The sequence below is a fragment of the Phoca vitulina genome, unplaced genomic scaffold (genome assembly GCF_004348235.1).
Source record: "Phoca vitulina isolate PV1807 unplaced genomic scaffold, GSC_HSeal_1.0 scaffold14, whole genome shotgun sequence".
NCBI lineage: Eukaryota > Metazoa > Chordata > Mammalia > Carnivora > Phocidae > Phoca > Phoca vitulina.
In genome coordinates this window covers 28151511-28170680 of record NW_022589717.1, presented here as the reverse complement: position 1 = coordinate 28170680, position 19170 = coordinate 28151511, and the positions used below count along the sequence as shown (strand labels likewise).

Genomic DNA, 19170 nt, shown 5'->3' with positions numbered 1-19170 from the left:
TAAGGGCATTTCATTTCTAAAAGGTTAATGCAGGAGGGGCAAGTACAGAATTGAGTGTATGTGGTATTTTACAAAGGTAAAAGATCACTTTGATTCCCTCAAAAGTCAGAAGGTTTGGGAAAATCAGGTTAGTATGAGTACTAGAAACATTTCTAGAATATCATTCACCTGTATTAAAACAAGTTTCCATCAGTGACTCCTTGACCATACTGAAATGATTTTCAACCAGAAAACTTTCTTAAGCTCACTTCCCCATATCATAGTTTATAGGAGACACAAATTTGAGAGATAATAAGAGTATAAAAGTAATTTAAATGAACTTAATTGACTAAACATAAGACCCAGGGATCCAGAGCATCTCTAAAGGGGGTTACTTTGGAAATTGCAATCTTGATACTGCCATGTTTTCCAATTTCTGAAAAGTCACTGGAATTCTGGAATTTTTCAATTTTTTGTATGTTGGTGTCCAAGTTTTTCAGAAGCATTTCTGTAGGCTGGTTTGACGTATGAACCAGCCATTTTCATTAGACATGATATGAAGAAGAGTGTGCTGTTCATCACTCATTGCATAAGTAAAATAGTTTGTATCCAGTGCAGATGGGCATGGAGTTGTTTGGAGTAAAAGTGTAACATTTACATAGTACATTAATGCCTTAATCAGTGACCAAAGGACTTTTTTCTTTATGAATTTAATATACTGGTTTTAGGTGTTAAACTGCCAAATGAATTGGCCTCATTTCAAAGAAATGTGTATCCTAACTTCCACAAGGAATTTGAGGTGGCCTATATATAGGAGAAACACATAGAATAAAATGATCAAATGTACATGAAAATTAGTACCAGGGAAAATACTGGAGTAGACTATGAAGACAAAGCCAGGAGAAAAGATAGGAATGAATTATGATGAGATGGAGTAAGCTGTTGACAGGTTGACCACTCATAGGGGCCTATACCAGTATTCTTCAAAGTGTGACCCTAGACTAGATGTGTCAGAAACATCTGGAGTGCTTATTAACAATGTAAGTTGCTGGGTTACTTTTCAGAACTACTTAACCAAAGCAGTAGGGTTGGAATGTGCATTTTTAATAAAATCCCACATGATTCTAATGTAGATTAAAGTTTGCAAAACATTGGCCAATTACTTTGTCTCTCTGTTTCCTTGTGGTAAAATTAAGAGGAGAATATTCTGAGTCCTCAGGAAGAGAAAACATGTCACACACACACACACACACACACACACACACACACACACACACACACCCTTTTCCTAATATTAAATAAAGGGAATTTCTCACATGGGGCTTCACGAGTGACTGAATAGACTGTGCCCTCAGTAACATATCTGTAACAAATGCAAATACTTATGAACAGCAGTAAGTAGAGACTGTGATCTCTCTAGTCAGACTGAAGTTTTCAAATATTAGCTCTGTTACTTCATGGCAACTTGACCTTGGGCAAACTGTTAACGTCTCTTGATGTTAAGGATGGTATTAGTATCATCAATAAAAAGTGTTATTGAGAGGATTCAATGAGAATATCTGTAAAGTACTTAGAAAAGTGACTGATAGTCCTTAATAAGATTTGTTATTTTTTTATAAGATTTATTATCGTGATGTTATAAGATTATACTAAAACTAGCTTAACTAACTGTTCCAGGATACATAATATGCTATGCAAAAATATCTTTAGATCCAGAGGTACCTACTCTCTTAGATAGGTTGAAACTATTCCACTGATTTTTGTCTAAAACACTGTGACTTTTAACGTAGAGTCCAGCTGTTTGATAGCGTAAATTTTGCCGCTGCTAACCATGCAGCACTTTCGCATTCTGACAGTTGTTTTTTTCCTTCAAATTGTTATTAATGCTAAACCTAGAAGGAATTTGAAAGAGAACCTAAAGTAAATTTTGGTAGTGTTGGGGCCTCATCTGAAAATGTTCAGGAGAGAGGGAAATGCTAGTTCTATAATAATACATGGGTGCTCTTGGACTGAATAGCTGGAACTAGAATAAATACAAGGGAAGATTCTCTTTACTGCTTCTATAGCAGTCCTAGAATTACTGCTTAATACTACAGGAATACTTAAATTTCTCACAGTTAAGAGATGATTATAAACAAATGGAAGCAGTCATTATGAATGGAAGAAGAGTCAGGTTGAAATTATCTCTATTTAGGATGCATTTTAGGGAACACATTTTGTAAAATGTTGGTTTCCCTACTAGCTGTATCTGATACAGAATGCTAACTTGATTCCTCCTAGTAGTAAGAATCGTTGTCAGGGTAGCATCTTGCATGTAAACTTTAACTTCTAATTATGTAAAATGTAAATAGAAGAATGATAATTGTTTTCATAGATCACCAGCGCTAAAAATAATGTGTAGGACTTTTTTTGTGTGTTTTTTTCATAAAAGGATTTACTTAGGTCAAATGTACCATGTCCTTCTGTTCATTTGGTCTTTGCTGATGCTCTTACTAAAAGTAGCTTCTCTGCTTTAGAAATAACTATTGCTTTTAGAGGCTGCTTTACTTCCAAAGTGAAAATGCTTTAATTTTCTGGTTTTGGTTGGTCTTAACTGGAAATTTGTGGTTATGGAAATCAGATGCAAATGAGGAATGAAGTACAAAGGAAGTACTTGGGAATTTGGGAAGTAAGTGCCAAGAGTTATTCATTTGCTTAGCTACTATATGTCTACATTATAAATTTAGTTTTCAAGAATGAATTCTTTGTACTTTACCAATAGCTGCCATCTGTCTTAGGGTCTAATGAGTGAAAAATTTAAATATGCTGAGGTACATCTGTAATGTTTATCACTTAACAGTTTCAGTTCTCAGGTTTATTTCTTATTACTCTTTCACTCTGTTAACTGGTATGAAAAGAAGATTAAAATTTTAAGAGAGAGTCATTATTGTATATCATTTAGATATCAGTAATCTTATATTTAATTTTTATGCTTTTTCACTCTATAACAGAAATTGCAAACTGGTATCTTATATGGTATTTTTGTAACACATTTGAGTTTGTTGCCAGTATTTAAAAATCTGGAGAGTTCCCATAAAAATACTGACTTTTTTCTTTTGCAAATGTGTACTATCTGGCTTTACTTGTCTCATGTGCTTACAAAATAACAATCATTTGTACCTTTTAAATGGGCTTTCCAGGTCTTAAACCTGACCTGTTACCTTCATTATCCCTGCCTCCTTCTCTGGTCATTTGAGTTTGCTTGGTAAGACAAGCATGATTGTAGGAAATCCAAAAATAAGTTGAGTTTTCCTTTATTAGTCGCATATCAAACTAGTTTAGATATAAATTCACATCAGCATCATATGTAACAGTTTATCAAGTTTATTATTTAAACAGCCAGAGACTTAACACCTCATTTCAAATGGATATCATCAAGGTGAGAATTTGTCTCCAAAACTTTTGCCACCCCAAAAACCCAAATTTTCATACTGGATCTCCTGTTATCTTTTCCATTCTTACTAAGTTTTGAAGTTTACGCTCTACTTAGGATGACCATTTATCATATCACAGAAGTAAACCAGTGTTCTTAGAGCTTCTTGTCTTGTAAGATGTTTCAAGATGTTTCAGTTATCTAACCAGTCACTGCAAAGCTTTATAGATTATAACAAATAAGTATTTTATTATTTTTCATTGTTATTGTAGGTTATGAATTTAGAAAGGGGCTCACTAGGGCATTGCTAATTCAGGGTTTCAGTCAGATGGTGGCAATAGAGGTGAAATAGCAGGGCTTTAGGACAGCTGGGGGCTGGCCAAGAATCTTTCTCTCTTCATGTAGTCTCAGGATTTCTACATACATGGTCTTTTTACCTGGGCTAGTTTGAGTTTCTTCACAGCATGATGGCCTCAGGCCAATCAGACTACTTAAAACAGGGCTGCCATGTCAGTATTTCAGTAAGTAAGGTAAAAGCTGAATCTCCTTTTTATGACCTATCCTAGGAAGTCACATAATATAACTTACACATTCTTTTTTGTTTGAAACGGATTCCACTTGTCAATGGAAGGAGTATCAGAGTACATTGTAAGAAGAGCATATAAGATGGGGGATAGTGCTGTGACCATTTTTGAAAAACACAGAAGGTCATAATGTCTTTGCTCTTACAACTCTTCCTTTTTTTCTTTTTATTTGGACTTCATAAAATTCAGGCTCATTAAAATCGATTCCATATATAATATACGGGTCTTACAGAATACTGTATTTCTGTTATCTAGAACTCAGTTATCTGGCAAACTTACATACTTGAAACATATATAATAAAATGTAAATCTCCAAACAACTAGATTAGAAAGTAACACAACTAAGTTAGGCTTAACTTATAGAATAGAACTTATAGAATAGAATATATGTTCTAATACAAAGCATGAGTTTAGGAATTAGACATCCTAGGGTAAAAATCTCAACTTCACTGCCTCACAGCTCTGTTGCCTGGAGCAATTTTTAAAACCCTTTGGAACCTCAATTTCCTTGTCTGTAAAATGTAGGATAATGATACCTCCCAGTCTTTTCATGATATTTCAGTAAAATAAAACATGATCTACTAGAAACTGTGTCAGTGTTTAATCCTTCTCCCATATCACTGTACCAGTCTGAAGTCATGCATCGGTTTTTCTAAGTCCTAGAGCTGCAAACTTCTTTTACATCTCCTATTGGTCTCTGATAGTTAGTCTCCTAGCATCCCTGGACTTCCTGCTTCCATCCTGAGATCTTTCTGTTTCAGACATACTCAAGAATTCAGGGAATGAGTTTTATTTTTAATCTTTCTTAATAACCAGTTAGTTTCTTGTTTACTGGGAAGGATGAAAACTTGAACTATCAGTTTAATTTAAACTTCAGCTATAAAATTAATGTTGATGTTTACTAGTGTATTTTTTTGAATGTGTAATTTTGATCATGTAAAAGGCCAGGGGTATCAACTGTCAGCCCATGCAAGAATGAAACCCTATATGCCTTTTCTAGAGCTTTAATTCTAAAAGTATTTGCTATGCTTAATGAATAATTCTCTGCTTAAATTTGATGCTGAAGTAAATATTGATAAATGAGTATCAGTGAATAATTTATCAATATTCAGTGAATATTGATAAATCTCACATGTTCTCATAGCATGTTACTGAGAATTATGTAAGTGAAGTTGTGGAACGATGTTCATTTCACTCAAAATAATTGTTTTTTATTTATAATTGTGTCAAAACTCAACAGTGTAGGAAACATAAGTATCTTCCCCCCATTTTACTTTTTGTCAACATTGTCAAATGTCTTACATTTCCATAGGTTCAGCTTTTTATTTTTCATAGGATAAGTTCCTGTAATGTGTTAAACCATCAATTTGGTGAACTTCCTGCATTGTAGCTCAGTTTAATTTTTTTTAAACTGTATTGAAAAACCACCTGCATGACATTATTATCATCATTATTATTAGAAGACTTTTTAGTATTATGTCCTTATTTATAACTCCCTAGCTCACATTTAGAATTTTTATAGGAGAAATAAATGATCGATAAGTAATACTGACTTTAACTGAAAGTTTAATGAGCCTTTAATGCTTAAGCTTGTTTATAAAAGTAACTTAAATGATGGACCTTAAAAAACTAATATAAAGCAAGTTTTTGTCTTTCTTCCACCTAATTTTATTTTGAGGATTGTGGAAAATTAAGTTGCTTTAAATCCTTACTCTTTCATCACATGAGGCTTTTGCATGATTGAAATACCTGTAATACTGGGTAATTTTTGTCATAGTTGACTTCAAGGTATAACTATAATAATCACCAACTAAATTCTTGGTGAGCAGCTGTGTGAGACCAGTTTAACAGCTGGGGTTAACTCAACACAGATTGTAAGAGTTAAACTTAATCATGAGGCAAGGTATGTTAAAGTCATTAAGGACTTCATACTGGGCATTTCTGAAATACTTAAAAAATTCAATCCAATAGTTGGATTTTTGTTTTATCTCAAATATTTCTTTAAATATTTAATGAAAGAATGAGCAGTATCATTTTAATATAACAGAGTTCTAAGACACAAATATGGGAGTAAAATCCAAAGTTTACTCGTTAAAAAAAAAATCAAATATATTCTGATGTCACTGTTTAGGCCACTGTGGTAAGTAGGAAAGAAAAAATATATACAAATTATTATGGCATAATATGGAATCAGAAAAATCCCGAGATTATTTTTCTTGAATTTCTTCTTGAATCATTTAAAAAAATAATTTATGCCTGAAACTTTTTTCCAATGAAAATATTTTCTTATTGTTATAAAACACTAATATATATTTACAGCAAAGGGATACATGTCTGTTTTTAGAAGGTATACACAAGTGAATTAAAGTAGTGAATTTTTTTAAGATATATTTTATAAAACTGTAATTAATACTATTCACCAAAGTATAATAAAGGAAGGCTCACCAAATTGACAGTCCAACACTATTGCAAGAAGGCTCTATACTTGGTACTATTGGAACTGGAATATACTCTTAAAGCTGCAAGGGACTTCATTCTCAGTCATCTATCTAGTCCAGTCTCCTCATTCTAGAAATCTGAAATCTGAGACAAGAGACTTATTTAGGGACACTGGTTAGTGGTGGAGCTGAAACTAGAACTTAAAATTCACCCAGTATTTTTCGTATGCTGATAAATTTACCTGGAGTACGAACTCCAGGTAATTTGCTGAGAGTGGATTGAGGCCACAGTTTAGTCAAGACTAATTTAGTTGTAAATAAATTTAGTTGTAAATAAGTTAATTAATAGTTGGGATTTTTGGGTCATGAAATTTCTAGTGTACCATGGGGTAGTTTTGTCATCATTTTGAAGGACTGGTTTGGTTGGTTTTTCTGTATCTTAGTTTTTATAACTTTATTTTTAGCCAATTATTTAGAAATAACTGGAAGTAGAATTCAGAAACAACCTGAATGTCCAGCAGTTAGACCATGGCTGTATAAATCAAAGCAGTTACAGTACTTTATGTAACCTGCTATGGTAGCATTTTTACTTTGACAGTGTAAAAATATATACATTGACATTTATACATAATGCTTTTATTTTGCAAATGTCCGATCACCAGGTCACATTTTATAACACTTGTATAAACTGTATGTGCTATTTCAGAACCCAAGCTAATTTCTCTTAAGTACTAAAGGGCTGCCCCTGGTGCCCAGATAAAAAAATTAGCAGTCTCCCTTTATCCATGGAGGAGGTACGTTCCGATCCAAGACCCCCCGTGGATGCCTGACACCCTGGAGAGTACTGAACCCTATCAATACTATGTTTTTTCCTTATATATACATCCTTTGATAAAGTTTAATTCATAAGTTAGGCGCAGTAAGAGATTACCAACAATAATAATAAAATAGAACAATTATAACAGTATACTGTAATCAAAGTTATGTGAATATGGTGTCTGAAAATATCTTATTGTACTTTACTCACCCTTCTTGTGATGATGTGTGAAGATAAAAAAGCCTGCACGGTGAGATGAAGTGAGGTGAATGACGTAGGCACTGTGATGGAGCATTAGGTACTATTGACCTGGCGATACGTCAGGGTCATCTGCTTCATCAGTTGACCATGCTTAACTGAAATGGTGGATAAAGAAGGGACTACTTACTGTACAATAATATGTTGTGACTTGTTAAATGTATATATGAATATAATACCTCATGTACATTATAGTTGGAAGCTGTAATCTTTCTTAGTGAACACTTTGAGTATTTAAATGTCTTTTAGAGGGGTGTCTGGGTGGCTCAGTTGGTTAAACGTCCAACTTGATTTTGGGTCAGGTGGTGGTTTCAGGGTTGTGAGGTCAGCCCAGCGTGGAGCCTGCTTAAGATTCTCTCTCTCCTTTTCCCTGTGCCCCTACCCCCCCCCCCCAAATAAATATCTTTTAGAACTTTTTAAAGAATCATTTTTAATCATTTTGAATGTTTTTAATAAAATGTTTCTATTCATTTGATCTACACCTTTTATGAATAATAACATTTTAAAAGCAATGCCATATATTTATATTTTTCTTTCTTACTAAGTCTGATGGTATTTTTGTTTCTACAGTTGAAGTAACAATCTTGTTTGGAATTTTTTTTTTTTTTTTTACAGTTTTAAGTAATACAAGCTTGACCATTCATTTATCATTAAGCCAAGAAACTTAATTTCTTGATTTATCATTCTTTTCCTCTGTTTAAATTGCTCCATCTTTGTACATGGATTGCTTAGACTGGGAAGATCTTTAATACTCTGGTATCTAAGGTGTTAGGAAAGATGGAAAAGAATGAGAAACAGAGAATAATCTATTTTTTTTTCTTTTCTTGAGCTTATTTTATTGTATGAATGCAGTAGATAATACATATAACATGCAAAATATGTGTTAATCGACTGCTGATGTTCTCAGTAAGGCTTCCAGTTAAGAGTGGGCTAGCAGTAGTTAAGATTTGGGGGAGTCAAAAGTTATACGTGGATTTTCAACTGCAAGGGAAGGGCATCGGCACTCCTAACCCCCACATTATTTAAGGGTCAGCTGTGGTTTGCTAGGGCTCCTGCAGCAAAAGACCACAGACTGGGTGGTTTAGAACAATAGAAATGTATTCTCTCCCAGTTCTGGAGATGAAAAGTGAGAAATCAGGTGTGGCCAAGCCGGCTCGGAAACCTATAGGGGGGGAATCCTTCCCTGCCTTTTCTATTTTTACTATGCATCCCTGAATAAAAATATACTTTATAATATCGAATTCTTGTCTCAAAAGGATATTGATTCTGATTTATTTCACTTTAGTAGTGGTATAATTTTAAGCATCTGGAATTTTTTTTGTTACTACCGAAGAAAAGTCAAGTCACTTGTTTGCTTAAATTCATAGAAGTAGTGAATAATACTGTGTTTAAAATGACATAGGCTGATATTCTCCCTGTCAGAAGTGTTTGGTATGAGACTTTGAAAACTTTGGTATAAAATCATTCATACTTGTAGGTAAACTTATCTTCCAAGTGAGTTATTTCGAATCAAGAGTAGGTTTATGAAAATGGAAAATCTTTATGCTACTTATATGCTGTGGCCTTTGGCCGAGAGCAGTTAAATTCTAGCCTTCTCTATAATAATGAATGAAAGAAAAGGTAGAAATCCAGAATATACAGCTGTAAATCTTTTTGTCATCATAAGAGAATTGGAATGTATGGGACTATAATATGTTTTAGAGATACCAAATTGGAGATATTTGGTGCATTAGCATTTATCTATAATCATCTTTGACTAGTACAAACTTTTAGAAGAAAGAAAATCAGAAAGTGGTTAGTGGGCAAAATACCTTATAGAGATCTTCTCTTTACCACAAGTTTCCGAATGTTGAATTGTTGGATGGATAGTCAATGACACCTGGAATCTTAAAAGACACTACAGTTAAGATATTACTAATTAATTTTTAGGTAAAATTTTGACAGAATTATGGGAGCCTTTATAAAACTTATAGATGATTGTATCTTAAAATATTTTAAAGTTATTACAGACGGATTTTAGAATCTCTGCTCGCTTTCCCAGTGACTTTTAAAATTCATATATATCACAAAGCTGTATGTGATTTTTGATCCTAACGTAACAGCAGCAGCAACAGTAGTCGTGGTGGTGGTGGTGCTGGTGGTGGTGTTGGTGGTGGTGCTGGTGGTGATGGTGGTGGTGCTGGTGGTGGTGGTGGTGGTGGTGGTGCTGGTGGTGGTGTTGGTGGTGGTGGTGGTGCTGGTGGTGGTGTTGGTGGTGGTGCTGGTGGTGGTGCTGGTGGTGGTGATGGTGGTAGTAGTAGTAGTAGTAAGGGCAGCTAAGACTTTTGAACACTTACTAGATGTGAAGCATTATTCTGTGTGCTTCACTTGTATTAACTAATTTAATACTCATAAAAACCCTGTGAGAAGGTTTTGTATAGATGAAATTGAGGCATAGAGGCATTAATTTAGGTCATACTACAAATAAGTAGTAGAACCACGTTTTGGACTAAGGCAGTTTGGTTCTAGCATTGATGCTCCTACCTACTTAAATTACACTTCATTAATATTTGTTGGCGTCATCTTAAAAGGAGCTTATCTGTTTTACAGAGTTGCAGCTTGGGAAAGGGGGTTAATAATTAAGAGTATCTTAAATGTTTTTAAAAATATGATTGAGTCTGGGGTGCCTGGGTGGCTCAGTTGGTTAAGCGACTGCCTTCAGCTCAGGTCATGATCCTGGAGTCCCAGAATCGAGTCCCACATCGGGCTCCCTGGTCAGTGGGGGGTCTGCTTCTCCCTCTGCCCCTACCCCCTCTCATGTGCTCTCTCTCTCTCTCTCTCTCATTCTCTCTCTTTCAAATAAATAAATAAAAAATCTTTAAAAAAATATGATTGAGTCTAAGACTTTATTTTTTCTTGAGCACATGGAACTAGGTGCGTTTTAAAGTTAACAATTAGGGTTCTTCTATGCATTGTCTATGATTTCCCTCATTGACTGGGGTTTTCTTCTGTATTTGAAATTTGGTGTTTTGATTGTTTTCATGCTCATTGAGAACATTGCTTTAGAAGTACTGTTAACTTAAATCCTCCAAAATGATGAAACTGGGTAGTACAGACTTTTGGAAATTAGTAGTCACTTTGCTCGACCACTAGTAATGTCTCTTTTTTATAGAAATACAGTGTTGTAGACACATAATCAGATTTAGTGTTTGGTTTGCAAGAGTTGCAATGCTCTGTACTATCCAGTTGAGGGCAGCTATTTACTGATTAAAAAAAAAAAATGAGTTGAATTAGAATGTCACTATGTGTTCACCAGCAGTTGGTTATCTACAAATAAGCCCTAGTTTTTTACTCCTATTATTATCATAAATAATTTATTGAAAATGAAAAACTAATTCTACTTCATAATATTTTATGCTCTCTTATAAGCAGGGGAAAGGACATTTTAGTTTTAATTTTCTCAGTCCAAATTTTGTTTTAGTCCCAAATCTTTTTTTTTTTCCCTCCTTAGGATCAGACTCCAGGTTGATTGGAGAGCTTCATATCTTACTCATCTTTAAACTATCTGCATGTAAATACATGTAACTATAAAGCTCTCTGAGGGCTTTAAAATATAAAATTATAATTTTCAGTATGTTATCTCTATTACTGGATTAAGTGAAAGTTAAGTTTGGAGTTGATCTGTTTCATTTATTTTTCTGTGCAGAATGAATATGTTAAACTTGTGGAATGTAGTATGTTCTTCTAATTTTTCTGCATTGAAATAACACATAGTTTATATCTTCTTTGTGGTTTAGAGGAAGGAATTTTGAAGGTTTAATTAACTGATTTCAAAGATATCACTGAGAATTTTTTTGAGAATAAAGAATGTCAGTCTACATAAAACTATATGTAATATTAACGAAGTAGATACTAATAGTTACTTGGAGGGGGGCATTCCATGTGAGCTACTGCAACAAAGGGATTTTTCTAATAAGGAGTAAAGATACAATATGATTTGAGATTATGTTATACTGAAAAAAAAGTGTTAAGAAATAAAGTGAGCATCAGAAGAGATGCTGAGACTGGAATGAGGCAGGAGACGTTCACCTTCCCCCCCCTTTAGTGGGGCTGTATACATGGTTATCTTAGATAACAGTCTCACCTTTTATTTTTTTATAAATATCAAATTAAAGATTTCCAGTAAACTCTCTTCTTTCCCTAGATCTTTGTTGTGTGTTTGTTTTGTTTTTTGGTGTTTATGGTTCCTAATTGTTTACTCTTTTATTAAAATAATTTTTTATTGTGGTTAAATATCCATAGCATAAAATTTATCATTTTAACTGTATCTAAGTGTACAGTTCAGTGGCTTTAAATACATTCACGATGTTGTGCAACCATCACCACTATCCATCTTTAGAACATTTTCATCTTTTCCAACTAGACTCTTATATCCATTAAACACTAACTTTCTAGTCCTTTCTCCCAGTTGCTGCTGGCACCCACCATTCTAGTTTCTGTCTTCATGAATTTAACTACGCTAGGTACCTCATGTAAGTGGGATCATACAGCATTCGTCCTTTTTTGACTGACTTATTTTACTTAACCATTGTGTCTTCAAGGTTCATCCATGTTGTAGCAAGTGTCAGAATTTCCTTCCTTTTTAAGGCTAAATAGTATTCTATTGTATGTATATGCCACATTTTGTTTGCCCATTCATCTGTCAGTGGTTGCTTCCACTCTTGGCTATTGTGAGTATGTTGCTATGAGCATGGATGTATGAATATCTGTTTGAATCCCTGCTTTCAGTTTTTTGGGGGAATTGTATGCCCCAAAGTGGAATTGCTGGATCATGTGGTAATTTTTTGAGGAACCGCCATACTGTTTTCCATAGTAGCTACCTACATTTTACGTTCCCACCAGCGATGCACAAGTGTTCCAATTTTTCCACATCCTTGCTAACACTTGTTATTGTGTGTGTGTATTTGTGTGTGTGTGTTTTATTTTTATTTTATTTTTTTGTTTTGTTTTTAAATAATAGCCATCCTAATGGGTGTGCATTGGTGTTTCATTCTGGTTTTGATTTGTAGTTCCTTAATGATTAGTGATATTGAGCATCTTGACATGAGCTTATTGGTCATTTATATATTTTCTTTAGAGAAATTTGGTTGTTTACTTTTGTGTAATTAAAAATGTCACCTCTGATAATGATTTTGCTCTTTTTTTTTTTTAAGTGGCTTGAACTCACAACCTTGAGATCAAGACTTAAGCTGAGACACTTAACCGACTGAGCCACCCAGGCACCCCAATGATTTTGCATTTTTAACTACATTTTAAATTATGGTATAAAAGGAAAGTGTACTTTAATAAAGTAGCATCTTGGTGGGACTGGGAGTATTTCTAGTATATGAATTGGCTTCCCAGTAGCCCACTTTATATTTAGTAAGACATCTTTCCAAAGTCAAAAAAGAAATCACTCATTTCTGACATTCTCCTTTCTCATTCTCTCCATATCACATTCTAAGTTCCCCTTATAGAGATCAATAAAAGCTATTGGAAGGAGAGATAAGTGAGATGACTGGCTTTCGGAAGAGGACAATAGAATGGAAGGAGAGAAGAAACTAGTTAACCAAGCATTGTGAACAGACGGTTCACATCCATTACCATCTATCAAAACTACTCTCCGTTAATTCTTACACTGAGCTTTTTTTCTTATCATCTTCATAACAGTCTAGTTTATGGGCTTGAATATGAAGTGTAGTATTAATTAACATTGGCATAAGTGCTTAATTTAGGAAAATATTTGAGGTAATGCTGGAAAGATTAGTTTGGAGCCACTCTGAGGAGAGTCTTATCTCCATATTTTATCTTAGGCATTCGGGAACCATTGAAAGTTTTTGAGGAGTGGATTGTACACCATATTCTCTCTATGCGTTTTAGGAAGATATTTCTGACCATGGTATGTTGGAGAAATTAGGCACTAAGGATTTACGATGAACTGGTTAGTAATTATTTTACTATAATTGTTTCCCATCACAGGCTACATTTATAAATACTTGGGCTTTTAAAAAAATATATCTTTAATCACATGACTTATACTTTCAAGTGGCATCACTGAGTTTTTGAGAATTATAGAGATTGAACTGACATTTGCAAACAACTAAAATGTCTACTGATAAGATTAATGTGAAGTACATATTAGTAGCTTTAGAGAGATAGAGTCAACTAAATGGCTTAGTATGATATAAAGAATGGTATGTATGGAAAAGGAAAAGAGAGCATGCTTAAGACAAACAGTTGAAAATATAGTGCTCATTCTGAATATATCTAAGAACAAACGTGTGTCTATATTTTTTGAGCATGCATAAATACTGTCCTTAAATTTGAAGCACATTTCAAAACATTCCTAAAATATTAATGCTGATACTCGGGTAAGGAAGATTCAAGATATTCAAGAGAAAATACAATGTTTATTTTTTTGGATTTTTGTAAAGAAAACATTGCTTTCCCTTTCTAGGGAATACCTGGGCTAGTTGTTGGAGAAGTTTCAAAGAGACCCTACAGCATTGCCCTGCGTTGGCTGTATTCACATTACTGACTTTGTACGGGAGGTTCACCAGCTGTTTGACTGGCAGGAGCAGGAGCTTTCACTTCAGTAGTTTGTAATTCCTGGCTATTCTAGGATAGTTTGCACTTCACCAAGCCTCAGACAGGTCAGGACATTTGGTAGGAGAAGGTTGAAAGACAAAAGCAGCAGGCCTTGGGTTCTCAGCCTTTTTTTGTTTTATTAATTAGAAAGTTATATTTTAATTTGGTGGTTGGAATTTTTAGTAATGTGCCTGTATTACATGTAGAAAGTATTCATCAACCAAGAGGAGTTTTAAAATGTCAAAACCAGGAAAAGCTACTTTAAACCATGGCTTGGTTCCTGTTGATCTTAAAAGTGCAAAAGAGCCTCTGCCACATCAAACTGTGATGAAGATATTTAGCATTAGCATCATTGCCCAAGGCCTCCCCTTTTGTCGAAGACGGGTAAGTCTTGCATTTGAAAAATAGGAATATTTTTTTAAATGAAGTACTTCTGTTTCCTTTAGTAAAGAAATGCTTTGGATTTCAATTGATATTTAGAAACAAAATTATCAGCGCGTTATGTAGCCAGATAAAACTTACATAAGTGGTAGTTCTAATAGTATGATAAGCCTAGAGGGCAAGCTTACCCAATCCGCCTTTTTTCCCTCTCTCATTTACTTTTCATGATATTAGAATCCTTTAAATTTGTTTAAAATTGGTAAATGTAAAAACCGTGTTTTAAAATATGTTGGCAAATACTACAACCCCAAATTTGTAGTTTTTTATTTTGTGGGAAAGGCAGGAAGCTGGTGGTATTCTTCCTATGTACGTGGGAATTACAACATTTAGCTCTTTTAAAGAATATTCCAAGTTCCCTAGATTTATCTGGCCCTTAGAGCTGTATTATTTTAAATTACTATTTCTTTAATTCAAACTTAATGTAATAGGGACTTGACTTTTTGCTGTTATATAAAATAAAAATAGCATGCTATTGTGTGGCAGTTACGATAGAGTTTATATATAGACAATCCTGAACTAACAAACATTTTGTAGAACTTGAGCTAACGTATAATCAAGTTATGATCTGTTGGATGTTTTTCAGGATGACATTCTCCTCTCACCAAATTCTGACCCTGTTAATATTAGCAGTTTTATTGTATTTTTTTTAGTTAACTTGGTATTGCTAGTCTGAGTCATTAACTAGAGTGATATGTTTTTAGGTCTAAAATATGTTTATGATCTTGAACACATTAAACCAAAAATCTCCACAAAAACCTGAGATTAAATGGGTATTTGCATGTAACAGTGCTATTAATGTTTTAGTTCCCTTAAAAAAAAAAAAACTAAAGGGGAAATATTCTACTAACCAAGTAGATCAACACACAACACCTGAAAAGTATTTTTTCTCCTTAGTGAAAAGAATCTTTTATTTGCTGGGACTTAACCTTTGTAGAAATATGTTTTCTAATTATCTTAGTTCCTTTTGAGTAGTTTCCACTTCTACTCCAAACAAGTGGTAGCCATGTTGAAAAACATTTGAGTGAGGTTTAAATAAAACAGTTTCAACATTGAACATGGAATACAAATATCTCCATCAGCCTTATTTTCTTCTTTACTATGTTGTCAGAAAGTGTTTATTTTGTCCTCTTTCACTTTGTCACTTTTGTAATTTCTTTTTTTTTTTTTTTTTTTTGGTTACTTTTGTAATTTCTGAATGAAGTCACTGTTCTGATTTAAGCATTTACACAGAAACCTCTAATGGCTTTAAAGTCATTAATAAACTAATTTATTATTTTAACACCTCTATAAAAGAAAATACCAACACAAGTAAATTTTTAAACTGAGGAAAAGAAGTGTGGGTTTTTTAAATCAAAGGATTTAAGATATTAACAATCAAGATAATCTTGTTCTTTGTTGAATATTTCTAATAAATTCTTAGGGACAATATATGGTAGTTTACTTCATTATGTCACAATGTATGTTTTCTACCTTTATTTTCTAACATGTACATGAAATTTAAAGGCTCAGGAGCAGATCCTATAAGAAAAATTAATAGAGAACTTCAAGGCTTTCCCTGAGGCCTTCCTAGGGTCACTATGCAGCTTGACTTTTGTAGGTTACTATGTTATGTTAATTTATAGCCTTGCATTTGTAATAACAGAAGAGAACTAAATTCGAAAAATAAAATTCATACAAGAAATTTTTTGGGAAGATAGCTAAAAAACACATTCAGTTTTAGACTGCCTGCCTGCCAGTAACTTACTATTGCATAACTCATTGACTCTGAGTACTAGAATTATTAGAGGGATTGCATAATTATATCCCCTCCTTTCATGACCGGTTAATTTAGGTAGTTTTTAATTGGTTTGCATGTTCTTTGTTATTTAATTTATTAACTTTCCTTTGGTAATTGATAATAAACATTTTTAAAATACTATTTTTCTTTATCAAAGATTTAAGGAAGACTTTTGGTATGATATGTAATTAATCATATTTTGTGTGTAACATCCAGTATATCTCTTACACTGGGTATATTTTGCTTTCAAAGAGATTGTTCTACACTGACAAAGTACACAAAGCAGATAGAGTTCTGTATTTTGTAGGCCATTTTTTTTCTTTTAAGTAGTGAGCTAATGTGCACAGTGACCTCTTATAAGACTGTAGCAGTCTTGACCTATTAAAACTTGAAAAACATGATATTGTCCCTCCATCCCTCATAGATGTTGATCCATTTAATGTTTGCACAATAAAATAACTTCAAAAATTGTGAAAGATCCTTTAGTTGCTACAACTACAACTTCAATTTATATTTCTTGAAATGTTTTCAGAAAATTTATTTACCTACTATTAATATTAATTATAATATTAATATTATTAATATTACAATATTGGTACAATTTTTGGTACAATTGGTACCAGTTGGTACAATATTACAATTATTGGTACAATAATTCATTATTATATAAATTATTCTGGTCTCTCATCAGAGGTACTTTGGACTTAATAATAACAACAGTAAAGAAATAGCAGTCTAGCTTTTAACCAGTTACTGTAAATCAAAATATTTTTAGTATTAAGGTCCTCATTATTTATTTACATTGTCAAAAATGTAGAATCATGGGGCGCCTAGGTGACTCAGTCGGTTAAGCATCCAACTCTTGATTTCGGCTCAGATCATGATCTCGGTTGTGGGATTGAGGCCCTGTCGGGCTCCACACTCTGGGATTTTCTTTCTCCCTCTGCCCTTCCCCTGGTTGCTCACACTCACTATGCACTCACTCACTCAGTAAATAAATAAATAAAATCTTAAAAAATGTAGAATCCTGGGTTCCCCTCTTTTGGATAGTCTTATGTTAGAGATCTGGATTAAGGTTCAGGGATCTATCTATATTTTTAAAAGTCCTATAGGTAATTGAATTAGGAAAATTTGAGAGTACTAGTTGAGTATGTAACTTTTTATTCTAAAAGAACTGATTATCCTTTAGAGGAAGAGAAATTTTACAGGAAAAACTTATTTAATCTATAAAATCACTGGAAATTTTCAATTTTCTTTGAAATTGGAATGCCCAGTTATGGTAATACTATATTTCTTAAATCCTAAGGTACATTATTTTTTCACATTTTAAACATATTTAAGAAAAACTTAAAATGTGAAAAAATGCACCTTAGATACATTTTGATGAAATTTTATAGCTTATCTGGCAGCATTTTTTTCTTTTTAGTGATAAGAGAAATAACATCTTACAACTAATAGTAGTAAGAAAATGTACTTCAGTGCTTAAATCTCATTTCTTACCTCATTTTGTTTGGGAGATTTTTAAGCATTTATAATATCCTTGTAAAGTTACTCTTCATTGTTATTATTTTGGTAGAAACTTCCAAGTGACATGCAAATGACAACGGTTTATATAAGGCTTTTAAAATATTTGACTGTGCTGGCTTATAGACAACATACTGTTTTGAGAGTGCCGTATACATTCCTGGGCTTGAACCATGTGCTGATGGTGTCGCATAAGCATTGGCAACACAGCTAGGAGAGTGGTGGAGAACTGCTGGGTGGATAGTGGGGGTGGTGAGGTGGGGTCAGTATGGGACAAGGACTTGTTCTCCTGAGAAACAAGAGCTCAAGCAATAATGAAATATATGACTGGGATTTCTGATAGTTGAAAACAGTTTTGTAGGAATTATGTTCCATATCAAGTTCTATTCAAAATACCACATTTAAAATAATTTTTCTTTAAAGTGAAAGTAGAAATAAAATTAAAATAGAGTATTTGTGTCATTTGAGAAAATGTTAATATCACTCCTGTGTATTGTTATCATTGCAGGTTACCTTAAGTCAAACTCTTCCTGCAAAGGGCCAGTAAATACGTTAGGCTTGGTGGACCCTATAGTCGCTGTTAGAACTATTCATCTCTGCCACTGGAGCACCAAGGCAGCTTAGACAATACTTAAATGGATGGGTGAATGGACAGGACTGTGTTTTAATAAATCTTTACTTACAAAAGAGTGAAATCTAGGTTTGTATGATTATAATGATACTATAGTAATTCTTGTGCATGTATCTCTTTGCTTATATATAAGTTTCAGCTCATGGGTAAATTTTTAGAATGAGATTGTTAGTTAAAGCCATAAGTCTTACATTTCCTTTAAAACCATCATCCTCTCTTCTTAATTCTTTTGTAGTTATGTAGAAAAGAGTCTTTGTGTGGCTAACTGCTAGAATTTTAGCATACTGCTTATTCTCTTGTTAATATACAGTATTAGTATAATAAAGCTATTAATAATTGCTATCTTTCTAAAAGAACCCACTGTGTATTCTAGGCACTGTTTTAGCTGTTTTGTATATTTTAACCCACATAATGCTTGAATGACTTAAGTGTTTGTTAAGTACTTTAAGTTAGGTATTCTCTCCATTCAGTAGACTAGAAGATGGAGGCTCAAACCAGCGACGCTTCCCGTTTTCTTGGTAAATAGTAAAGCTGACATTTAGCTGCAGAGTTCACTAATGCTGCAGCTAACAGCAGTAGCCATTCTCTTTATACAGTTTGTTCTCATGTGAACTAACACTTTTCAACGACTGTTAATATTTTGGAGGGAAGCCTGGGAGCCTATCATTGTTGACATTGTTTCTGTGAGAAAATAGATTCAAAG

The 19170-nt window shown here is 33.5% G+C and overlaps 1 protein-coding gene across 7 annotated transcripts in view; it reads left to right on the top strand.

Moving 5' to 3' along the window:
* Positions 1-19170, top strand: part of FBXW7 (F-box and WD repeat domain containing 7) — a 217896-nt gene that overhangs the window by 141185 nt on the left and 57541 nt on the right. Inside the window, exons 5-6 of one of the 7 annotated variants that reach the window (XR_004300497.1) lie at positions 13320-13447; positions 14301-14463. The exons of 4 other annotated variants lie outside the window; for them this stretch is intronic. Coding sequence is in view for 2 of the 3 variants with exons in the window: in XM_032413003.1 (XP_032268894.1) it covers positions 14332-14478 (147 nt within the window). In the remaining variant the exon portion in view is untranslated. Of the gene's footprint in view, positions 1-13319; positions 13515-14300; positions 14479-19170 lie in introns of those variants that run through there. 2 more of the 7 variants (XM_032413001.1, XM_032413003.1) reach the window with 2 other exon arrangements.